At 47.0% G+C, this 25834-nt stretch overlaps 1 protein-coding gene across 1 annotated transcript in view; it reads left to right on the plus strand.

Moving 5' to 3' along the window:
* Positions 1 to 25834, plus strand: part of LOC136536671 (uncharacterized) — a 40440-nt gene that overhangs the window by 13922 nt on the left and 684 nt on the right. The window contains exons 2-5 of the mRNA XM_066528883.1: positions 24218 to 24390; positions 24738 to 24847; positions 25125 to 25296; positions 25733 to 25773. Of these exons, the coding sequence (XP_066384980.1) occupies positions 24256 to 24390; positions 24738 to 24847; positions 25125 to 25296; positions 25733 to 25773 (458 nt within the window). The 5' untranslated portion in view covers positions 24218 to 24255. The remainder of the gene's footprint in view (positions 1 to 24217; positions 24391 to 24737; positions 24848 to 25124; positions 25297 to 25732; positions 25774 to 25834) is intronic.

Below are 25834 nucleotides of genomic sequence, written 5' to 3' on the forward strand. Positions count from 1 at the left end.
AGAGGTGGTGCCCGCAGTGGAGTTGTCATTGCAGATCAGCCAGTTTCACCAGCACTGAGAGCTACGATTGAGGATGTTGAGCGTCGTCACGAGAGTCTAGCTGGGACTGCCAAGTTTGTAGGACGACAGGTTGCCATTGAGGAGGGTCCGTCAGCTCAGCAGTAGCCTCCACCAGCAGAGCCTCAGCCAGCCTAGGAGACTTAGGAGGGTCAGGAGACCGAGCCGGCACCTCAGCTACGCCGCTCGAGTCGTACCAATGCTACAGTTCCACCGAGGCTAGTTACACAGCGTAGAGGTTCACGTCCTCCGCCCAGACCTCAGGGTCCGCCTCCAGTGGTTCACCTCGATTTAAGAGCCGCCATCGCCAGACAGGTTCAGCAGCTGTGATTTGTTGAGTTTAAGGTTTGGTTTCCTCTGAGGAGGGATGAGAGAGCAGCAGAGGGGTTTTACACACCACTGCTGGAGGATTTCTACAATGCTTATCTCAACAGTGGGGCAGTGTTCAGATCTCAGAGAGTCTGTCAGATAGAGTCTATTGTGGCAGCAGCCAGAGAGAGCATTCGGCCATACTTGTCATATTTGCCAGGACTATTAGATCTGATTGGACGGACAGGGATATATGTACCATCTTGGGTCCGTCAGTTTTATGCTTCGCTCTACATCGATCCACATCATAGATTAATTCACTTTGCCTTCAAAGGCAAAGACTACAGAGTGACGAGTGGCAGAGCCAGAGAGATACTGAGGCTATAGGAGTAGCCTGTCAAGATGCATGAGGTCTGTTATGGTCAGCAGGAGCCTCCCAGGCGTCCTCATGGAGGGTTGGTGCCCCCTATAGATTTAGTGCGACATTGCTTCAAGGAGCCGTTTGGAGAGGGGTCGAGCAGGAACCCCAGTGACTTGACTCCTAGAGTGAGGGTACTAGAGGCCATCATCAGGAGGACACTGCTTCCTAGGTAGGGATACAGGGAGGGCCTGACTCGCTTACAGCTCTAGCTTCTCAATGCCATCATGTAGCAGACAGTATTTGATATCTGGGATCTCCTGCTTTCAGAGATGGAAGATACTATAGCTGAGGGATTCAAGGGTTGTAGGTAGCTTCCCTATGCTCACTGGATCACGTTCCTCATCCATAGAGTAGTGCTTGATAAGCCCCCTGGCATGATGGATAAGTATACAGGTGCCACCATAGAGTTCCCAGCTTACAACCTATCATAGAGGATCAGGCACACCACTCCTCAGGCACCCAAACAGCCTAGCCGTCGTCCCGACGTGCCAGAGTCCGCAGCTCAGCAGGATGAGATCATTAGAGGGATTGCAGCCACTGAGGAGGAGGAGCTAGAGGCACAGCAGGAGGTGAGCGAGTACAGTGACAGCTCTGACGACAACTACTAGCCTATACCTCAGATGCCTCCACGCAGACACGATGCAGAGGCCGGTAGCTCTAGTTCTGCTCCACCTGCTCCATAGATAGACCCCGCTCTCATTGCTATTCTTGAGCGGATGCAGCGGGATTAGACACGCTAAGCACAGGAGACAGCTACCAACTTCGCATAGTTTTAGGCTCGTCAGGATGAGTTCTAGCGGTAGCAGTAGCTCCTTCAGCACCAGCAGTTACTTATGCAGCAGCAGCTCATGGGATTCATGTAGCATGTAGTGACAGCCATTAGGATCCCACTGCCACAGCCTTTGCCCCAGCTTGCACAGCCTCCTACCACTTCGATGACTCTAGCAGTACAGCCCAGTGGGCTCTAGAGTCAGGGATAGCCTCTAGCTCAGTTTGCTTCACCTCCTATACAGGTGTCCCAGTGGTTAGCCTCACCCGTGGTAGCCTCGTAGTTCACTCCATTTCAGACGGGCTTCACACTAGAGCAGTCTTCCTCGCTATTCATGCCTGAGACGTCAGTCTCCAGGAGTCTTGGAGCATCCTTCAGCGAGTTGACCAGCATGCCTACTCTACCTCATATGCATTCCACCGGTCCGTCTACAGCAGCTCCAGTCGCAGTGACTACTTAGAGGCTCCCCTCATCTGTCGCCTCGTCAGATCCTACGACAGACATACTAGTAGCTTCCCAGGCAGCACCAGCCCCAGCTTAGACCCAGACCGCTTCAGCGACACTTCCTACTTCTGAGGGTCAGTTAGTTCAGAGCTTAGGGTCAGATGATGATGGCACCTAGTTCCATCTTGCTCCACATACTTCAGCGCCCGACTCGTCCGCTGCAGCCCCGCCGACCGACCCTTAGGTTTTTGTGTTTGACGCCAAAGGGGGAGAGGATTTGTGTATGTAGACTTAGGGGGAGCAAGTTTTAGGGGGAGCTAGTTATCTAGTATTAGCTTATTATATACATTTGGAGTTTTATTTGTGTGATACACTATTACTTATGCATTCATGTGTTTACTTTCATGCATACTATTATATATATGTGATAGTGCTATCTACGTGATTGTGATAGTTGACATGTGTGATTTCTACTTTGCATTATCTATATGTCATATCACTTGTGATGCTCATTTGTTTTTGCTTCCGCGCTTATACTTCGAAGCAAATGAGCTTTGTTACTCGTACTCATGCTTAATTCATATTCTTTGAGTACATTGTGTTGGTTTGGGTCATATAAGCTTGCCTAACTCTTTTGCTCTTATCAATAAAAGCTTATATGAACCAAGCCCTTCAAAAACCTCACTCCATAACATACTCGAGGTGGTATTGTCATCAATCACCAAAAAGGGGGAGATTGAAAGCATCTAGGCCCCTAAGTGGATTTCAGTGATTAATGTCAATACAAGATTACTGTGACTAACGTGTGTTTTGTAGAGGCAACTAAGTTAGGTCATGGTAATGGAGATCGATTGGGCAATCGAGGTTGTCATGCCCCTACGATGGAAATTGTTTCGGTTTTCAAAGGATGGACGACAAGGTTAAGGATAACTAGTTCTAAGTGTCAATTGAAGTTGGAGAGACACTTAGAGTAGTTTAGGACTTTGTTTTTTCCTTTAGCCGTACTATGAAGGGGGGTATGAACGGGTAGCTTGACCTAGTTGAGTCTAGTGAGTTAGGTGTGGTGCACACTTGTGAAAACTAGCTCTAGGTAGCTCCTATGAATGCCTAAAATCCTTTGGAGCAAACTTCATTCACATATGATCGAAAGTTGGAAGTGAATGGAGGGTCAAATACTGACCAGACGCTCGCTCCGGTGTGACCGGACGCTGGCCACAGGGTCCGGTCAGTTCATTTGACTGTGAAGAACAAGACTGGTGTGACCGGACACTGGAAGGTCATGTGATCGGACGCTGAGGGCCAGCGTCCGGTTGACTCCAGTAAGGGTCCAAACTTGAGAAAGTGCGATCGGACGCGTTCGATCAGCGGTGACCAGACCCTGAGTATCCAGCGTCCGGTCGTTTATAGTAAGCATCCAAGAGCGACCGGACGTGTCCGGTCGGTACTAACCAGACCCTGACAGCGTCCGGTCACCACTTGAAAACTATTCACGGGTTGAACTGACCGGAGCGTCCAGTCAAAACGATCGGAGCGTCCGGTCACCCCGTAGAAGCTCATAACGGTTCGTTTTTTAGGTTGCCTTATAAATAGAAGCTCCACTCATGAGTGGAGTCACTTTTGCTCATTCCAACAGCTGAGAAACATGTTTGTGAGTGCCAAGAAGAGCAAGGTCCCAGTGAGGTGTTTGTGATTTGAGAATACAAGAGTGAAACCTCATTAGTGAATCAAGAGTAGACAAGTGTGCATCCATCTTCTCATTAGGCTTCGCGTGGTCAAGTGAGAGTTTGTGCTTGTTACTCTTGGTGATCGCCATCACCTAGACGGCTTGGTGGTGATTGGGAGTTCGGTGTTCACCCAGCGGAGCTTGTGGGTGACCCAACTCAAGTTGTGAGCGGCTTTGGGTGATTCGCCGTGACGGAGTGTCGAAGAATTAACCCATAGAGAGCACTTGATCCTTGCGCAGATCAAGGGGGAGCTACACCCTTGTGCAGGTGCTCCAACGAGGACTAGTGGGGAGTGGCAACTCTCTGATACCTCGGCAAAACATCACCGCATTCTTTTCTCTCCCTATTTACTTTGAGCACTTACTTTGAGTATTTACTTTGAGCAATTCAATACTTGCTTTACATTCTTAGAATTGCTATGCTAGAGTAAGTTTGGAACATAGGGTGCAGGTTCTTTGTGCGTTGATTTGATAGGAACACTTTTCTAGGCACAAGGGGTTAATTGGGCTATCCGTAGGATTTGATTATTGCAAGAAAATTTAGAATTAGCCCTATTCACCCCCCCCTTGGGCATCTTGATCCTTTCAGAGCCCTTGCTTGGCAGCAGTCGCCCGCTCCACCACACGCTGCTCCTCCACCCGCACCATGACCATCTCGGCCATCCAGACTTGGGACTCGCGGTAAGCGGACTCCGCCTGGCACTCTAGCTTGGCTATCCGGGCGTGTTCTGCACGGAGGAAGTAGGACTTCTGGGACCACACCTTCCTTATTTCCTATAAAAAACAGGCATGCTAAAAACAACCGACAAAAGACTCAAAGGGTAAGGGAGAGCACCAGAAACTCACCTCCACAGCAAGCTATAGGTCAACCTCAACCAACTGTCAGGCGAACTGAGCCTGCTTCCGAGCGCTCTCCAGCTTCACGGACAGCTCGGTGAGCTCAGACACCCTAACATGCCCTTATCCGCCAAAAATTTCCCAGAGCTGGTGCTCCCAGGAATCCCAGAGGATGAACCTCGCCTTCGATGGGTCCTCGGGGAAGGGCCACTCTAGGTCACCCTTCGATGAACCACCGGAGGGCCTAGCCTCCGACCGGACCACCACCAGCTCCCGCGGCGACACCACCGGCTTCGCCATGGCATCCGCCTCATCGTCAGACGGAATCTCCACCACCTCATTCTTGTAGGATGCCACCGCACGTCCCAACTCTGTTCTGGCCACACTCCCCTCCAGCGCCTTTGGCCCTGATGGCAAGGGTAGGTCGTGCAGCCCTCCACCCACCGAGACAGGGACCTCGTCCTCCCTTGTCTCTTCCGCCACGCCCGGTGGAGGGGCCACAAGAGTTACCTCCATCATAACCCCCACCGTCAGCACCGGGATCATGGCCAACAACACCGCCGCTGCTGTCACATTACCAGCAGCCACCCCGAGGGGCACCACCCCCAGGAGCAAAAGCTTCATTGCCACCACCCTGCTGCCCCCTTCACTCGCCGCTACATGCTATAGCGTGGGCCTCCAATCCTCCTGCATGGGGGTCGGGGCGATGCTCAAACCCAGCATCCCCTGGCCGCTGACAAAAATCATAGGTAAGCCACACTCCAGAAAGACTCGACCAACAAAAGTCGATGAGGCAGCAGAAAGTAACATACCGAGTGGCGAGCGACACGACACGGAAGGCAGACTCCGACGACCACATACCTGTAGGGCGAGGAACACTCCTAGGCTATGACCCACGCCCCTTCACTGCGGACGGGGTCAAAACCATCCCAACCGGTGCCTGCCCGGCCTGCGGGTCACTATGACCTCCGGCTCAGGACTCCCCGACTGGAGCAGCGGGCGGGGCATCCTCTGACTGCAAGTCGCGTATCGACCAAGCACCAGTCTGCCCCTCAGACTGCCCGAGCTGCTCGACTGTGGCCACGGTAGGCAAGGCCACCTCTAGCTGCAAGTCTGGCGTTGGCATCGGCTCCGTCGCCACATGAGCGCCCGTCCGCTCCTTAGACCGCCCAGCTCACCCAGCCGCGTCTGCCGTAGGCGGTGACAGGACTGGTGGCGCCACCGAGGAGCGCGGTGACCGCGGCCGCTTCAACGTTCGCTCGCTAACGGTGTCCGCGCTCGCTGCATGCTTCCGCGAGGCAGGAACCTTCGTGCACCGCACGGCCTCCTGCTCCTCACCAACCGACGTCACCGTAGGGTCGCGACGCACCACCGAGGTCACAACGACCTCCCGACTCTCCTCCTTATTGGAGAAGACCATGTCCTCCAGGTCTGTAGGATCATCCGACGTGAGTTCCAACTCAACGTCGCTCCTATGTTCCTCGGCCTTCACGCGTCGGGTGACCTTCTTCTTCTCTTCCTTCCGCTGAACCTCCTGGGTCCTCTTCTTCTTCCGAGCATCGACCGCCTCCTTCTGGGTGGCCTACCGAGCCCGGCCCTCTAGACCCTTAGGAAGGTGTGGCCAGGACTTGTACCTCCTAAGCCCCTATGGAATGATAGAACCAAAATCAAAGAAAAGGGAAAGGAATAGAGAAAGAACACGAACAAGGAGCATACCAGCGTGGGCACGATCGAGGCATTGAATGGTATGGGCTTTCCCTTAGCCGTCTCTCTAGGCCTCAGCTATAGCACTTGGCCGATGTGGCTCCAGACCTCGTCGTCCAGTAGATCCTCTAGTGATGCACGGTCCAGGTCCGATCGACCGCCATACGTCCACATCGGGTGCGTCCTCTCTGCCAGCGACATGACCCGACAGCGGTAAAGGGTGTGGAACACCTACACCCCATCGAGGCCACCCCTTATGAGCTTCCTTAGCTCCTCCTCGATGACCCCCACCTTGTGCTTCTCCATGTGGACGTAGCCCCACGACCAACTCTTCTGCTTTACCGGCCTCCCACTGGTAAACACTAGAAACGGCGCCCCCACCGGATTCCGGATGTAAAACCACTCCCCATGCCATCCCTGGTTGGAGTCACATGGAGTATATGTGGGATACGAGCCTCCTCCTGCACGCAGCTTCTGCTGTAGGACAAAGCCTCTAACCGGCGCGATCTCGGTCGAACTCCAGTCTACCATGGCTCTCCTAGAGAAGAAAAGCCAGAAGAGATCCATGTGCGGCTCCATCCTAAGGAAGGCCTCACAAACGGTGATGAAGTCGGTGATGTGCAGCACCCCCATCGGGTTGAGGTGCTGTAGCTCTAGGCGCCACTCATTGAGGAGCCCGCACAGGAACTAGTGCACGAGATACCCTAGTCCGCGCTCATGGAAAGTGAGGAAGGAGACCACCTCATCGGGATGAGGCTATAGGAACTCCTCCTTCCTAGGGACCCTCCAGTGCGCCACCTCCCGCGGCGGTAGAAACCCCTTCTCTGTGAAAGACTCCAGCACCGAATTCCTCATGGTGGACGACCGCTAGTCCGACATTCCACCCTAGATCGCAAAAGGATCAGTAAGTTCTCTTCTTCTCCCTCGACTCTCTCCTCCCCCCTTTCCTAGAAACCTTCGCAGCTCTCAAAGACGCTCTCGATGAGGAGGAAAAAGAAAGGCGGCGGCGGCAGACGATGAACAAGCAAAAGAATGAAGCGAACAACCTCTCTTCTCCTACTTAAAGGAAGGGGAGCAGCGGTTAGGAAAGGGCGTGATGATCGGGAAGGCGAAATGGCAGAGCAAAAATCTCTCTTTTTTCCATTAAATGCAGATGGGATGCCTCCTGACCGACGGGACATGCCCAGCGCGATGAAACGGCTCCTGATCGGGCGGGATGTGACAGGGACATGGCCCACCACTACCGCATGACCAACCACTACCACACGTCGGGCATGAAAACCAAAGCACCACCGCACACGGATGACTCCTTATCTCCCTAGGCCAGACCTAGAGAGATCCAACAGCAAAAATCTCTGCTAGGAGAAATCAACCGGCCTCCTGAGTCGATCAATTCACTCAGGATAAGCACCTGAGATACAGGTAGGAAGCGAAGGGGCGCCCCATGCGGGCCATGCCGACTCCGCCTCGAATGATGAGCATGGGTCCCGGTCAGACATTTCCGACTGAAGCTCTCCAAACCCTGTCTCTCAGGTCATTAAGGTGAGCATGTGTTCATTAAATACAAAACTGTTCACACAAGGGCTAACCCATGATTGACAAGCGCAGGTCTCGGTCGGACATTTCCGACTAGAGGTCTTCGAACCTCGTCGCTCCAGTCATCAAGGTAAAACACTATCAAAGCTCCTCTATTTCAATTTAAAACATTCATACATCCATACGCGCATTTCATACCACACGCCTGACCCCCCAGACGGTTAGGGCATGAACCGACCGGGGGCTCGGGAACTAAGCATTGCACATGTAGCGAAATGCATCAGAACGCTCCGTGTTGTGTTACGAAGTGGCGGTTGCCTCATTCAATATGAGTAACCAATAGAGCCAGGGGAGAAAACCGTAGATGAGCACCGTGTGGCCCTAGCCCAGTCTGGCAGACTAGGTCATCTCAACCTTCTCGTTCGATCCTGAACCTCTCGCCAAGCCCATAGAATCTCCATCGAAGGGGAGGCCAAAAGGCCACCCAGGTTGGTCTTCAGAACGACCTAGACATCTATCGGGTTGCAGGTAAAGGAGTAGTGGAATGTCACAAGAGGGCTATGCTGACCCCGTCACGAACGACAGACCTGGATTCCACTCGATCACACCCGTTAACAACTCACCGAGCTAGTCTTTCGAGACCAAGTGATTGGGACAGGAGACAAAACTCAGCCCTCCTGGTTTGTGAGGAACCAGATAGGGTAACGCACATAAACTCACATCGACCCCTATGAAAGGCCTGATAGGGCTCGGGGGCTCAAGAAAAATGCCAAGGACGGTGACCTCGAACTCGCTAGATCCACGACTATGACTCACCCGGTCCCCGGTGCGCACCGATGCTAGGACCCACGAGCACTGCCTCGTCTGATCTTTAACTAAACTAACAATGTCTTCATAATGGCTTCGGATGGCTTCACTGCGCTCCAAAGAAACCCTAGGACCGTGACTCCTAAACTCGCGTCGACAGGATCGGCGACATCCAGCTACGGCTCTTGGGACTGTGACTCCTAAACTCGCGTCGCTAGGATCGGCGACATCTGGCTATGGCTCTTGGGACCACGACTCCTAAACTCGCGTCGACAGGATCGGCGACATCTGGCTATGGCTCCTAGGACCATGACTCCTAAACTTGCGTAACGGCTTCAAATGGCTTCACTAACTAAAAATAAAACTCTCTTGATCCACGGCGCGCGCCAACGCCTAGGTCTACTCATGATTCCACCTCAATCCTATCCACGGTGCGCACCGACGCCATGGTCCATTCATGACTCCAGCTCACCCGATCCCACAGCGTACAATGACACCATGGTTAAACAAAATTTTGTCTCAAAACTAAAAAACATGCATACACGCCTACTGAGACGACACCCCCAGCCAGTTTAGTTCGAACCGCCTGGGGCTTGGGGGCTACACCCACGGGTGCGCTCGCGCGCACCCACTGACAAAATAGAAAAAACATCCCCCGTTGACAAACTTAGAAACACCCCCCAGTCGGTTCGGCACGAATCGCCCGGGGGCTCGGGGGCTACACCCGCAGGTGCGCTCACGCGCACCCACCGGCAAGACAAAAATCCCCCGAATGATTCTGCCCGAATCGCCCGGGGGCTCAGGGGCTCCTGTCGGGTTCATAAACCTAGGGTCCCTCAGGTACTGGCTTCCACACCAGGGCTCGGCCTAGGAGGACGGCCTTCTTCTCTTTTGGACTGGCCCGAGAGTCAAAATTCAATAGACCAGAGCACTCGCTTTAGGCCCTGGCTGCCTTCGGCCCATCTTTCTATCTGGAGCACTAGCTCAGGCTCAGGCCAACTCCGAATGGTCTCTCCGATCGGAGCGCTAGCATTAGGCCCCGGCCACCTTGGCACGGCCTCCACCCGGAAATCCTGACTTGAGGACCACCTCCAACTCCGACCCCATGTCTTCGACCGGGGTTCATAGACAACCCTACCTATCGCTATTCTCCGACTGGCGTGCTAGTATCAACTAGGGCCATCCGACCAGGGACGCCTGCTCAAAAAGAACCAGAAGGCGTAATAAGGAAGGCAAGACAGGGCTCGCAAGTCAAACCACAGCACCAGGGACCATACCCTGTGGAACAGTATTTTACAACCGCCCTGCCACAAACAGTATTGTAGGCGCCGACATTTACCTCTACAGTATTGTAGGCGCCGGTCAAAAACACCCGTACGGTAATACCCCCCACATGCCTTCAGGCATCGACAGTATTGTGGGCACCGGAATTCACCGTACCAGGCGAACATGGTAAAGCCATGCCTCTAGTCGACAAGACAACATTTTTGCAGGTACTGACGTCCTCCAGTCTTGAAGAAAGCAGCACAACCTCCCACATGTACCTGACATTCTGCAGTGACATCAACAGTATTGCGGGCGCCCACCATTGTCCCATCCCCATTGGCGTGGGCAACAAGGCTTAGAAACGTACGTACTCTCTCACTCTCTCACTTGTAAAGTCATCCCCTTCTTCTATAAAAGGGGATGTGCTCCCTCCAAACAGAGGAGGGTTAACCCAAGTCGACTTCTTCAAGTTCAGGTTTAGGGTTGGACACTTCATTCATAGCATAACTCTTGCCGATCTCGGCCCTTCCGATCGGACCGACCGTACACCCCTCATTTCTCCTTCTCGTTTGTAACCCCACTACAGACTTTGAGCACCTAGGCTCGGGAATAAAGTCACCGACCGACCCACACTGGACGTAGGGCATGTTGCCTAAACCAGTCTAAATCCCATGTCATTGAGTGCTAGGCCACCTCTGATCATAACGTATAGCAAAACTACAAATATTTACTAGTTGGTCACTTTCTGTACCGACACATTTCTTATAAACATGATTTTCCTTTCATTCTATGTGATTTATGAGTCACTATATTGCAATGCATCCCAGCACCCAATTTCTCCTAAGTTATCCCAATGCTTGTCAGTCATCATACACTATATATCAATTGATATTGAGGGGGCGCATTGTTGGCCCACAGGATCACTGGTTTAGGTGAGTGAACCACTCATCAGTCTTGTCGAGCACCCGCTAGTGGTTCTGAGCACCCACTAGCTGTGTCGACCAAGAACCAGTGTTGTCTGTCCCCACGCACTATGGCTAGAGCTTGAAGAAGAAGGAAGAACAGAGCATGCACACATAGTATAAGACACCAGCGTTGGCCGAAGCCCTATTTGGGAGATGGTAAATCTAAACTCTCTTCATTGAGTTGTTGTGGTAGTCTATTTATACAACTCTATCCATCTAGTCCTAGTACAGCTATCCTGCTGCAACAATGACTAGATAACATACATGGCTGACTCTACGCCGGTCTCTGCATGTGGCTATAGTGCTGCAGGTGAGCCGTGCGGCGCCTGCACCTATAGTGCTATAGTATCACAGCAGGGGGCAGAAAGCTCTAGTTTGGTTTTGGTGAATTGATGAAACCCTAAGTGCTAACCTAGTTTATCAAGTGATCATAAGATAGATAGCACACTTCGAGTGGTGAAGCAAATGAAGATCATGACATGACGATGACAATGCTATGGTGATGATCAAGTGCTCAGACTTGAAAAAAAGAAAGAGAAAAACAAAAGGCTCAAGGCAAAGGTATAAATGATAGGAGCTATTTTATTTTGGTGATCGAGACACTTAGTGAGTGTGATCACATTTAGGATCGATAGCCAAACTATTAAGAGGGGTGAAACTCGTATCGAAATGCGATTATCAAAGTGCCACTAGATGCTCTAACTCATTGCATATGCATTTAGGATCTAGTGGAGTACTAACACACTTGAAAATGTTTGTGAAAATATGCTAACACATGTGCACTAACACACTTGACCGTTGAGATCGGATGAACAAAGTTTGAAGTAGGGGTGAAAGGTCCTTGTGTGGTTTTGGTAATTAAGTGACAACCTAGGTGGACTAATTGTGTTTATGTGAGATACATAGGTGATTAGTCCATAGGTACATGTGTGTGAGCAACATATGCCATGAAGGTGAAAATGGTTTGGAGATGTTGCAAAGCTCACACATGTGATGATGAAGGAGCTTAAATGCACATGAGACATGACATTGAGTCATGTGATCAAGGTGGAGAAGATCAAGACAAGACTTAGCTTAATGGACCGATTGCAAGCGTGAAGGGCAAGTCGAAGGCTTTGGAGTGATGGACCGCGTGGCGGTGAAGCTTGAGCAAGACTTGGCGCCGATGGATGATGGCAACGGTGAAGGGCAAGTGAAGTCAAGATCGATGAACCAATATGATCACGTGATGATATGAAGTGGATCATATCATTGTTGATCATGTTGGTGCATGTGTTGCATCAACATTGGAGGAGATGGAATGGAATGCGCAAGGCAAAGGTATAACCTAGGGCATTTCATTTCACCGGTCATAGGTGTGTAGAGAAGTTTATGACCGGGTTTAGGATAGATGTCTGTACTATCAAGAGGGGCTAACTTATTTGCATATCGGTCATCTAGTGCCACTCGAGTGATCTAACTTTGCATCATCGCTAGGATCGAGTGGCGTGGCAAGTTGAGTGGCTAATCCTTTGAAAAATGATTGTGAAAATGCTAACACACATACACATGATGGTGTACACTTGGTGGTGTTGGCACATTTGCAAAGGAGAAGTTGGTGATGAAAACGAGTGAGTCGTGCTAGTTACAGAGTGACCGGACACGTCCGGTATGGTGACCGGACATGTCCAGTATTTGGCGGCGTACTCAGCGATCGGACGCGTCCGGTCACCACACCGGACGCATTCGGTGTGAATCAGAAAGAGCAGTGTTCAGTAGAGCAGTCGATCAGACGCTGACAGCATCTGGTCCGGTGTGACTGGACGCGTCCAGCCATCGGTGGGTGCTTACTATACTCGATTGGACGCTAAGGCTCAGCGTCCGGTCAGTTTCTAACTGTCGCATCCGGTCGGCCCTGGAGGCTTAGTAGACTCAACTGGACGCAGTGGTTGAGCGTCCGATCGTTTCGTCCTTAGCGTCCAGTCATCTTGTCAGAGAGCCATTGGAGGCAACGGTTGGACATGTGGTGGTCAGACAGCTACCGGACACGTCTGCTATAGCGACCGGATGCATCCGGTATTCACGATCGGTGCGTCCGGTCGACCTGAAAAACACCCAGTGAAGGGGTAACGGCTAGTTTAGCCCTTGGGGCTATAAATAGAAGTGGCCCTCGGCCATGGCTGGTGCTAAGCACCTTGGGGGACTTTGTGTCCATGCTTAAGAGTGCTTAGGAGCCCTCCATCTCACACATACTTGATAGTGATCATCTGATTGTGTGAGTGAGCCATTCTAGTGCCATTGCATCATGAGGTTGCATCGAGTGGCACTAGGTGATCGAGTTGCAAGCCGGTGGTGCTTGTTACTCTTGGAGGTTGCCACCTCCTAGACGGCTTGGTGGTGGTCTCCATCGAAGCCCGCAAGAAGTTTGTATGGCGCTCCGGAGAAGAGCTTGTGAGGGGCATTGTGCTCGCCCCGCGGGAGTCGCGAAGAGCAACTTTAGTAAAGCGTGTCATTGCGCTACCCTCACCTTCGGGGTAGGTTCTTGCGGCGCCCGACGTGCAGGCTTGGCGGGTGATGCCAATTATCCGCCGAACCACTAAGTGAGCGGTCGACACAACGAGGACTAGCGTGTTGGCAAACACGTGAACCTCAAGAGAAAAATCATCATGTCAATCTTGTTCTTCCCGTTGGTTTGTATCCCCGTTACACAAGCTTGCGATTACTTTCATATACATTGAGCTTGTGTTGTTCCTTTTATAATTAGTTAGCTTGTGTAGCTTTCTAGTTACCTTCTAGCTTGTGTAGCATAGAAGTAGCTCCCTTGCGTGGCTAATTTGGTTTGTGTAATCTTATTTGTCACATTGCTTAGTTTGTGTAGCTAAGTATTTGCGCTCTCTAATTTGGCATTGGTTGCTTTGTTATTGAGCATTGCTAGTGAGCTTAGTTGGCTTTGTACTTTTGCTTACTAGCATGTGTAGGAGCTCCCTTGTTGCTTAAAGTACTAGTGGCATAGGTTTATGTGACCTTGCTCCTAGAATTGGTTAGGTGAGCTCTAGCTAGCCCAGCACCTTTGTTGCTTGATTAGTATCTTTGGAAGGTGCTAGAGAACATAGATAGAGGGGTGTAGTCTTGGCTAGACCGATCGTCTTAATTCCGCACTTATTTCGGTTAGCCGACGTGATTAATTTTAGAAAAGACTATTCACCCCCCCTCTAGTCCGCCATCTCGACCTTTCAAGTGGTATCAGAGCTAGGTCTCTCATTTGTGGTCTTCACCGACCCGAGAGGATGGCGGTTTATGGGCTAGATGTTGATTGTCCACACATTTTTGATGGCACACACTTTACACAATGGAAAAATTGGATGATATGCAATTTTAAGTTTATTTGCCCTCAAATGTGGTGGATGGTAGATGTAGGCTTTTCTCATGTGTTGGATAAAGATAATCTAACTCAAGCACAAGAGAAATGCCTAGATCTCGACATCCAAGCTACTAACATCATGTATAGATCTTTGCATGATTGTATATTTGGAGAGATCATTGACATGAAGACCGCCCATGAGATTTGGAGTTATCTCAATGAGAAATATGGGACGGTCTCCGATGATGATGATGATGATGAGTCCAAGATAGAGGCACATGAGTGTGTTGAGCATAACCACAATTTGGTGATTGTGGAAGATTGCTCCACCTCATGGTCAAGTGATGATGATGATGATCGATCTACCACAAATTCACTTGAGAAGGTTGATGATGATGCCACAAGTGTTGCAAGTGATGATGCTACCCCATGCACACTTGATGGTGATGATGGTTCATGCTCAAGCCTTGATGAAGATGCTACTACAAGCTCTCCAACTACATCACCACATTGCTTCATGTCACAAGATGACACCAAGGTATCAAATGATAATGTGGTTGATCATGTTGATTCATATGATGAGCTTGTTAGTAGACTTGCTAGCATGACTATGTCTTTAGAAAATGAGAAAGCTAAAACATTGAAATTAGAAAATGAAAACTCATTTCTAAAGAACTCTTGTGAAGAACATAAAGACTTACTTGATGCTTATAAATCTTCACATGATGAGCTTAAATTGAATCATGAGACACTCCTTGCATCTCATGATAAATTATTAGAACAACATGCTTCTCTCATTAAAATGTTTACCAAGAAACTTAAAAATAATGAGAGTTCATCACATGGGTCAATTGATCAATCATATATTATTGCTAACCCTTGTGATGTAGGCAAGAAGCATGTATCCACCTCCTATGATGATTTATTAGATATGCCATGCTCTTCACAATTAGATGCTTATTCTACTTCAATGTCTTGTGAGACTAACCTTTTGAAGTAGAACAATGAGCTCAAAAATGGAGTGAAGAAATTGAGCAACAAGCTAGAGAGGTGCTACAACTCAAAAGTCACCTTTGAGCACATGTTGAAGACTCAAAGAAACTATGGTGACAAGTGTGGCCTTGGCTTCAAGAAGAAGATGACAAAGGGCAAAAGAAAGAGAGAAAGAAAGATGAAGAAGCTACAACAAAGAAAGCTCTCTCATACCGTGTGCTACCGGTGTCATGAAGTGGGACACCTTGCAAACGTTTGCCCTAACATTGAGAAGCTCAACAAGATAAAAAAAGAAGAGAGGCTAAAGCATGTCAAGTGCTTCAAGTGCCGCACTTGGGGTCACCTTACCTTAATGTGCCCAACCAAGCAATTGGTGAAGCAACTAAAAGAGCCTCAACCAAAGCCACAAGTTGAGCAAGAGAAGACACCCCAAGAGCAAATCAAGATCAATCATAAAGATAGTGGTGACTTGATGATGATGAAGAAGAAAACAAGAAGGGGTGGAAAGGCAAGGCATCCAATGCAAACTCAAGATGCCAAGATGATGAGCAAGAATGAAGATGAGAAGAAAGATTATGCTCACATCAAGTGCTTCAAGTGTAAAAGTATGGGACACTTTGCCTCTAAGTGTCCTACCAAGCTTGAGAAGAATGCTCAAGCAATTCATGAGAGGCAAGGCAATGAGAAGCACCACATGAGCAAGGAAGAAAAGGCTCAATCAAAGAGAAAGTGCTACTCATGTCGGGAAAGGGGACACATGGCATATTCATGTCCCCTAGGTGACATTTCTAAGCCTATTTCAATTGTTGATAATAATGTACTTAGAAAGAATGGTAATGGTACCTCTATGGTTGCTATTGCAAAGCATCCCGCTACTCATACTAAGGCGTTGCCTAAGTATGTTGCTCCTAACTTGAGAGGACCCAAACTTGTTTGGGTACCATCAAAAAGTGGATGATTGATTATAGGTACCATCGGCATTGGAGGCTTGGTTCAAATGATATTCATCTTGTTGATCATGTAGTTGAGCCAAGTATTGCTAAGTGATGATCATTATCCCAATGCCATGACAAATTGAATGAAGTCCAAATGTGCTACAACATACAAGTGTAAATTTCAAGTTGTTGGTGATTCATTGGATATATTTGATGACTTGCAAATGATTGAGTTGAAGCTTGCTAGTTGGATGATCATGAGCTAACCAAGGTATATCTCTTGTTGATCATTTTATTTGGGTGCATATGAGTTGATTGAATTGGATAAATATGCAATGTTGCTTGCTATGAGATGATTGAATGGATAATTGATTAGTAGAAGTTTGGATTGATTTGTGTTGGATAAGTTCATAAGATGACATTTAGTAAGAGGTTTGAATGGATATATGTCTTATGGAAGTATTCAAACAAGTTCGTATCAAGTTTGATTCATACATAATGAAGTATAGCTCAATTGTTGAAATCCGTCCTATAATTGAGAATCTGAGCTAGCTGTGATCTTAGCCATGTTTGAGTAATCAAAACTTATTGGATTGGCATGAAAATTGGTGTACATGCTGTAGACTTATGGTATAAGATGCTGTAGAAATTTCATGAGAATTGGATAAGAAATGCTTTAGTTTTGGAGTGGATCTTATCAGCTATAGTGCAGCAGTTTTCAGCATGTAGCAGTGGTGGAAGAATTGAAATATGGCAGCAATCTAGAAGTCCAATGAAGCTAAAATTTTTACAGCTGCTAAGTAACTTAGTATTGCACACCTCCACCAAATTTCATGGTATTTGGATTTGTACTTTGGGAGATATCCTTATTTCTTTATAGGGTACAAAATCTGTTAGAAAAGTGACAAATGTTGGATTGATCTAGAGTCACTTTGAGTGAAAGGTCCTCAAGTTGGAAACATGTTTACAAGTGTTTGAGGTACCTAAGTTTGGTTTTGAGATGATCTAAAAGCATGACAAGCAAAGAGTACAAGGCTATTTGATTGTGGAGTGTACTTTGCACACATTCGGTACTCAAATTAAAAGATCAAGATCAAACTCAAAGATGAAGTTAAAATTTAAGTTCTAGTGACTATTGGAAATCATTTGGTAGAAAGAAAAGAACTTAAACAAGAAGAAAGAAAAGGACTTAAAGAAGGAATCAAGGTTACTCATTAAGTTAAGTCCATCACTTGGATCAATCAATCAAGTTATTTCAAGTGAGTGTCAACAATGGTTCTTGGAGAGAGGTCACTTCTCCCTAGTGTAGGGGCTTGCCGCCTATATGTAGGTAAACCAAGTGTGGTACTTGGAAGGCTAACATGGAAGTGGTGATCCGAGAAACATTTGAGATGCTTAGTTGAAGTAGTCAAAAGGGTTGATCAAGAAAAGCAAGCAACACCCAAAAGAGAGCTAATCATGATATTTCAAGTGGTATTCTCAAATTGATACTCTCATGCAAGCAAAGATCAAAAGATAAAGCAAGTCAACCACAACAAGAAAGTGCACTTGATTATAAGTGGTATTCATTTCATATGGGTGAAGAATGAAATTCAACATGGTATTTATTGGTCTTCACCAAGCTTATAATTGGACTTCACATTGCTATTGGAGTAATGAATTGGAATCTATGTGACTATCCTCTACTCCAACATAGCAAAGGTATCATTGTAATGTGCATGATCATTTCATCCCTTACTAGTATGCGGTTAGTGCATATAGTACATACTTCATAGGATCATGCATAACAAATGAAATGCTTAAATTCATAGCCTACCACTATTGTTTGAATGATTACTTGATCTAGTGGTTAGTACATGAATTTGTTCATGAGCTAGTGAACCCAAGTACTTGACTCAATTTGGATTGCTAACAAGTGATAAGTACAACATTGGCAAGATAACCCTTGCAAGAGGTGTGAAGAAGCTTGTCATTGGTTCAACCCGAACTTGGAAGCTTAGGCAAATCATTTTAGTTCAAGTTAATCATAGAAACTCATGATAGTGATAAGAGTATAAGGACAAGACAACAATGCAAATGGATATCTAGTTTGTTTGTTTCAAGTGATATCTAGACTCAAGTATTTCATCAAGAATCTACAAATGATGTCTAGATCAACTCACAAGTGATATCCTATAAGTGGTACTCATGAAGATAGCAAATGTTCAAGAAATGGTTTTTATTGATAAATCAAACAAGTGGTTCCATACTAGAAGATTCTTTCAAATGATATTCACTTCAGACAAGTGGTATCGTATCTATACATAGTATTAATCATGCAAGACGATGGTTCCACAAGTGATCCTCAACTACAAGAGCTCAAGTGTACCAAATGGATGACCCATGCTATCACATAGGGGGAGGTGTCCCACAAATTGATCACAAGATCAAAAATCTTATGTGTGGTATCTCAAGAAGCCCTACACAAGATACAAGTGGTACAAGCTACAAGTGGTATTTACAAATGGTGTCATTCCAACAATCAAGTGATGTCCATAAAAAATGGAAGATTCAAGCCTCAACCATCTACCCCAAACGTATACCTTTGCATCAATGAGAAGCTCACCTTTTATGGAAATTGATGACAAAGGGGGAGAGATTGTACAAAGATATGAAAGCTTTGAGATTAAGATTGTACAAGGGGGAAAGATAAGATATAAAAGATCAAAGAAGTAGAGGTTGGACATGGATATGGACAAAGAGGGAGCAACATTGAAGAAAAGATGGATCAAAATTCTTGGACAAGAAAGCACACAAGTAGGGGGAGCAAGCTCATGAACTTTGATTGATTGCATTTGATATGTGCATATTCATGTGCTTGTTTGCATTGCATAAGCTTTAAAATTCAATATGCATGCTTGTGTGGTGTATGCTAGTTGTAGAACTTGAATGATGATTTGATAACTAGCATGCATAGGATGATAGCTAGACACTTGGTATGCTTTTCAAAGTAATGCTAGTACCTTGCTTTTAATGTTGATCTCATGAGGTATCTAGTGCTTTTATGTTCAAGTGATATCTAGCTAACTATGGTGCCAAGGATGAACTTAAAGGTGCAACTCCGATTGGTACACGCTTCAAAGGTTTATTCTATACACCTTAGCATCATTTTGTAGTAATTACTCTCCCACAATTTTAATCTATGCATATGTGCGACCTTCAAATCAAACACTCTAGCACATATGTAGGGGGAGCTAATACTACCATTTCGGGTTTGTGGTACTTGTCCAAAATCATTTTCACATGGTAAAATTGCTTGGGCAAGCAACATGAATCCAAAAGAGCTTAATTTCCATATCTTTGTAGAGTTATCATCAATTACCAAAAAGGGGAAGATTGAAAGGTCCTTGTGTGATTTTGGTAATTGAGTGACAACCTAGGTGGACTAATTGTGTTTATGTGAGATACACAGGTGATTAGTCCACAGGTACATGTATGTGAGCAACATATGCCATGAAGGTGAAAATGGCTTGGAGATGTTGCAAAGCTCACACATGTGATGATGAAGGAGCTTAAATACACATGAGACATGACATTGAGTCATGTGATCAAGGTGGAGAAGATCAAGACAAGACTTGGCTTGATGGACCGGTTGCAAGCGTGAAGGGCAAGTCGAAGGCTTTAGAGTGATGGACCGCGTGGCGGTGAAGCTTGAGCAAGACTTGGCGCCGATGGACGATGGCAATGGTGAAGGGCAAGTGAAGTCAAGATCAATGAACCAATATGATCATGTGATGATATGAAGTGGATCATATCATTATTGATCATGTTGGTGCATGTGTTGCATCAATATTGGAGGAGATGGAATGGAATGCGCAAGGCAAAGGTATAACCTAGGGCATTTTATTTCACCGGTCATAGGTGTGTAGAGAAGTTTATGACTAGGTTTAGGATAGATGGCCATACTATCAAGAGGGCCTAACTTGTTTGCATATCGGTCATCTAGTGCCACTCTAGTGATCTAACTTTGCATCGTCGCTAGGATCGAGTGGCGTGGCAAGTTGAGTGGCTAATCCTTTGAAAAATGATTGTGAAAATGCTAACACACAATCACATGATGGTGTACACTTACTGGTGTTGGCACATTTGCAAAGGAGAAGTTGGTGATGAAAACGAGTGAGTCACGCTGGTTATAGAGTGACCGGACACGTCCGGTATGGTGACCGGACACGTCTAGTATTTGGCGGCGTACTCAGCGATCGGACGTGTCTGGTCGCCACACCGGACGCGTTCGGTGTGAATCAGAAAGAGCAGTGTTCGGTAGAGCAATCGATCGGACGCTAGCAGCGTCTGGTCTGGTGTGACCAGACACGTCCGGTCGTCGGTGGGTGCTTACAGTACTCGACCAGACGCTGAGGCTCAGCGTCCAATCAGTTTCTAACTGTTGCGTCCGGTCGGCCCTGGAGGCTTACTGGACTCAATCGGACGCAGCGGTTGAGTGTCCGGTCGTTTCATGCTGAGTGTCCGGTCGTCTTGTTAGAGAGCCATTGGAGGCAACGGTTGGACATGTGGCGGTCAGATAGCTACCGGACATGTCCGGTATAGCGACCGGACGCGTCCGGTATTCACGATCGGTGCGTCTGGTGCAGCGTCCGGTGCTACGTCCGATCGACCCGAAAAACACCCAGTGAAGGGGTAACGGCTAGTTTTGCCCTTGGGGCTATAAATAGAAGCGGCCCTCGGCCATGGCTGGTGCTGAGCACCTTGGGGGACTTTGTGTCCATGCTTGAGAGTGCTTAGGAGCCCTCCATCTCACACATACTTGATAGTGATCATCCGATTGTGTGAGTGAGCGATTCTAGTGCGATTGCATCATGAGGTTGCATCGAGTGGCACTAGGTGATCGAGTTGCAAGCCGGTGGTGCTTGTTACTCTTGGAGGTTGCCACCTCCTAGATGGCTTGGTGGTGGTCTCCATCGAAGCCCGCAAGAAGTTTGTGCGGCGCTCTGGAGAAGAGCTTGTGAGGGGCATTATGCTCGCCCCGTGGGAGTCACAAAGAGCAACTTTAGTAAAGCGTGTCATTGCGCTACCCTCACCTTCGGGGTAGGTTCTTACGGCGCCCGACGTGCGGGCTTGGCGGGTGATGCCAATTAGCCGCTGAACCACCAAGTGAGCGGTCGACACAACGAGACTAGCGTGTTGGCAAACACGTGAACCTCGGGAGAAAAATCATTGTGTCATCCTTGTTCTTCCTGTTGGTTTGCATCCCCATTACACAAGCTTGCGATTACTTTCATATACATTGAGCTTGTGTTGTTGCTTTTGTAATTAGTTAGCTTATGTAGCTTTCTAGTTACCTTCTAGCTTGTGTAGCATAGAAGTAGCTCCCTTGCATGGCTAATTTGGTTTGTGTAACCTTGTTAGTCACATTGCTTAGTTTGTGTAGCTAAGTATTTGCACTCTCTAATTTGGCATTGGTTGCTTTGTTATTGAGCATTGCTAGTGAGCTTAGTTGGCTTTGTGCTTTTGCTTACTAGCATGTGTAGGAGCTCCCTTGTTGCTTAAATTACTAATGGCATAGGTTTGTGTGACCTTGCTCCTAGAATTGGTTAGGTGAGCTCTAGCTAGCCCGGCACCTTTGTTGCTTGATTAGTATCTTTAGAAGGTGCTAGAGAACATAGATAGAGGGGTGTAGTCTTGGCTAGACCGATCGTCTTAATTCCGCACTTGTTTCGGTTTGCCGACGCGATTAATTTTAGAAAAGACTATTCACCCCCTCTAGTCCGCCATCTCAACCTTTCAAGGGGCCACGTGGCGTGCATTGCATGACCAGACGCTGGGGTCCTACGTCCGATCGATATGAACGGAGCGTCCGATCACCCCGTGTTGTGCCCAGTGAAGGGGTACCACGGCTCTATTTCGTGGGGGCTTCTATTTAAGTCCTATGGCCGGCTCAAGCTTAGTCTCTTGGTCATTTGCATTGACATAGCAACCTTGTGAGCTTAGTCAAAGCCTTCCCACTCATCTCCATCATTGATTCATCATCTTTGTGAGATTAGGAGTGAATCCAAGTGCATCGCTTAAGTGTTTGCATCTAGAGGCACTTGATGTTTGTGTTTCGCTGTGAGATTCGCTTGTTACTCTTGGTGGTTGTCGCCACCTAGATGGCTTGGAGCAGCGAGGATCATTGAGCAGAGGTTTGTGATTGTCTCCGGCTCCAATTGTGGTGATTGTGAGGGGTTCTTGACCTTTTCCCGGTGGAGAGCTAAAATGTACTCTAGTGAATTGCTCGTGGCTTGTGTGATCCTCATCTTGTGTTGGTTGTGTGGCACCCTATTGTGGGTTTGGCATGTGATGCCAATTAGCGCGTGAACCTCAAAGTGAGTGAATCGCCACAACGAGGACTAGCTTGCCGGCAAGCAAGTGAACCTCGATAAAAAATCATTGTGTCACCATTTGATTCCGAGGTGATTGGTCTTCATTGATTTTTATTCTTGTGATTGATTGGTTCATTCCTCGACACGACGGTATAACTATCTTGTTCTCTCTCTTTACATTACCGTAAACTAGTTATCAAGCTCTTTAGTGTAGCTAGTTGTGAGAGCTTGTTAGTTTGGTTAGTGTGGCTCTTTAGTTAGCCTTTGAGAGCACACTAACTTAGTGTAGTACCATAGTCATTGTGTGATTAGAATCTATAGAAACTAAAGTTGTGGTAGGTGGCTTGCATTTTTAGTAGGCTAGCGCAACGCTTACTTCGCCTCATAATTGTCTAACCGGTTTGCTAAATATTGTTGTAGAAATTTTTAATAGGCCATTCACCCCTCTTTAGCCATTAGGACCTTTCAAGTGGTATCAGAGCCGAGGTCACCGTGATTTGAGGCTTAACAACCTTCGGTGTAAAAATGGCTCAAATCAACAACACCAAGAAGCCACCCTAATTTGATGGCTCAAATTATCCTTATTGGAAAGCTAAGATGACAACTTATATCAAGTCAATCAATAGGAAAGTTTAAAAGGTGGTAGGGACAAAGATTGAGATTGAAGATGAAGAGACTCCCACCGTCGTCGAAGAAATGCTACTCCAAAATAATGACATTGCTCATAGTGCCATTCATGATGCTCTGGATGTACTTTGCCGGCACAAAGTGGAGGTACTTAAAGACTGCCTCTTCTTCGTCGATGGTGACGATGTGGCTCTTCAGCTTGCTGATGAGCGTCTGCAAGCGGAGGGAGAAGTCCTCCACCGTTTCACCATCTTTGAACTTGAGGTTGGCGTACTCCCGCTTCAGAAGCTGGGCCGTCGCCTTCTTTGCGCGATTGGAACCGTCGCGCATCGCCGCAATAGCCTCTCACGCCTCCTTAGCCGAGCTCTTCGCCCCCAACGGCTCCCTGTACTCCGTCGGTACAGCAGTGAGGATAGTCTCCAACGCTGAAATGTCATCTTCCTCATTGTCGGTGCTCTTGTCAATAGCATTCTAGAGCCGTCGGACTCTGAGCTTGACCTTCATGGTCACTTACTACTCACCATAGTTGGTGCGAGTCAGCGTCGGCCAACTGGTGTCGATGACCTCCCGCACCGTGCGAACAACGACCTCCGGTCGTGGCTGGACAGCCACAGCAGTCCCACTGCTGTCGCCCATCTCCGAACCGCCCGTCATCACCAACGGTTAGTCTGACGACGGCGCTTGTACGGCTCTGATACCACTTGTTGACCCACAGGATCACCGGCTCAGGTGAGTGAACCACTCACCAGTCTTGCCGAATACCCGCTAGTGTTGCCGAGCACCCACTAGCCATGCCGACCACGAACAAGCGTTGTCCGTCCCCACACACTATGGCTAGAGTTTGAAGAAGAGAGAACAGAGCATGCACACACAGTACAAGACACCAGTGTTGGTCGACGCCTTATATGGGAGATGCCAAATCTGAACTCTTTTTATTGAGTTACCGTGGTAGTCTATTTATACAACTCTATCCATCTAGTCTCAGTACAGTTGCCCAGTGCTGCAGGTGAGCCGTGCGGTGCCTGCACCTGCAGCGCTACAATATCACAGCAGGGGGCCTTTCGGCGCCGCCTTCCCTTGCTGTGTTCACACAAGGTAGCAGTAGATTATCTAACGTGCATGTTGCAGTGTTGGTTTGAAGAGGCGTCGTTCATAATACTGAAGCTATGGAGGATTCTGTACAAGTTGCATGTGTAATACCAAATGCTGCAGATACTGCATTTCAGATTTACTCCTTGAAGCGATCGGCATATGCTGCTGTGCTGAGAGCATTCTGTGCTCACTCAGACATTCTCTCAAGGGTACTTCCTCACTCCTATAAGTTCAGCTGTGAAGTATTAGTACTAAGCAAATTATATACAGTAGGAAATATGGTGATCTGTTACTCTATACCATGACATGGTAATATGATAGATACTTTTGTTTCTTATGTCACTTCTGAGGATATCTTGTTGAAACCTTACTCTTCATGCCCTTATTAGTTTCCTTACTTTAATCCTCCTTTTTTATGAGTATGTTTAGCTATTACACAGTTCGGGTGAATTTCAATGATAGCATTTTTTTCTAGAATATGCACGATAGCATGTTCAGTATCTTTTTCAGCTACATATATGTGTGTTGCATGCTACTTACCTTTGCTTTCTTACAGGACAAAGTAAGATGTCTCACTGAACTGAGAAATGAGCTTAAAATATTGCAGACTGAACATGCAGAATGTCTTGTGAAAGCCAGATCAAATAAGCAAATCAAGTCTTTTAGGTGAAATAGTTAGTAATCAATATTGCTTCTCATAGTAAAACATATATGCTGATTGAAAGACTTATCTGTTCCACAGCTCCAAATTTCTAACTTTTTGAAATTTTCGATGCTATATGTTGGCATCTAGTACTGTTTCATGTTTCTGTGTGGCCTAGATAAATATTTTCTTGTTCCTGTTTCCTTGTCTTACCTAAGCAAATTCTCCCCAATACTGATCACCTTCGTATTAGATATATTACAAAACAATTTATGTGGACTGCTGCATTTCTTGTCACAGTGCCGGCTTGCACTCCAAAGGAAACTGCACTGAAGTTATAAAGGATTATCTAGATCTTGCATGCGTCCTACCAGATGCTGGAGATACTGTGTTTCAGATTCACTGCTTGGAGCGATCAGCATATGCATCAGTGTTAAAAGCTTTCTGTGCTGTGACAAACCACATCTCATTGGTACATCTGTTAGCTATACCTCCTTTTCCTATAAGCTCCAAATACAAGTAATCGAATCATAGATGATATAATCATTGGATCAATTGTATATTGTTTTATTATACTCCCTCGGTTCCAAATTATAGTTCACTTGGGCTTTGCTCCAAGTCAAAACTTCTTTAACTTTGAGCAAGTTTATAGAAAACCGCACCAACATGTACAACATCAAATTTCTTTCATTAAATTCTCCATAAAACATATTTTGAAATTACATTTATTTGAACTTGAGATGTCAACATATTTTTCTAAAAATAAGGTCAAAGTTAGAGAAAGGTTTGACTTAGGCAAAGCCAAACTTAACTATAATTTGGAACGGAGGGATTTTGACATTGTATCCAGGCCACGCCTTTTTACCCGTTTGCTTTATTCAGTACTCTTTACCTATACATTTTTACAGTTACAGGTCAAGCTTCTATCTCAACTAAAAAATGAACTTAGGCCCCGTTTAGTTCCGAAAATTTTTGGCTTTTGGCTACTGTAGCACTTTCGTTTTTATTTG

The sequence above is a fragment of the Miscanthus floridulus genome, chromosome 2 (genome assembly GCF_019320115.1).
Source record: "Miscanthus floridulus cultivar M001 chromosome 2, ASM1932011v1, whole genome shotgun sequence".
Classification (NCBI taxonomy): Eukaryota; Viridiplantae; Streptophyta; class Magnoliopsida; order Poales; family Poaceae; genus Miscanthus; species Miscanthus floridulus.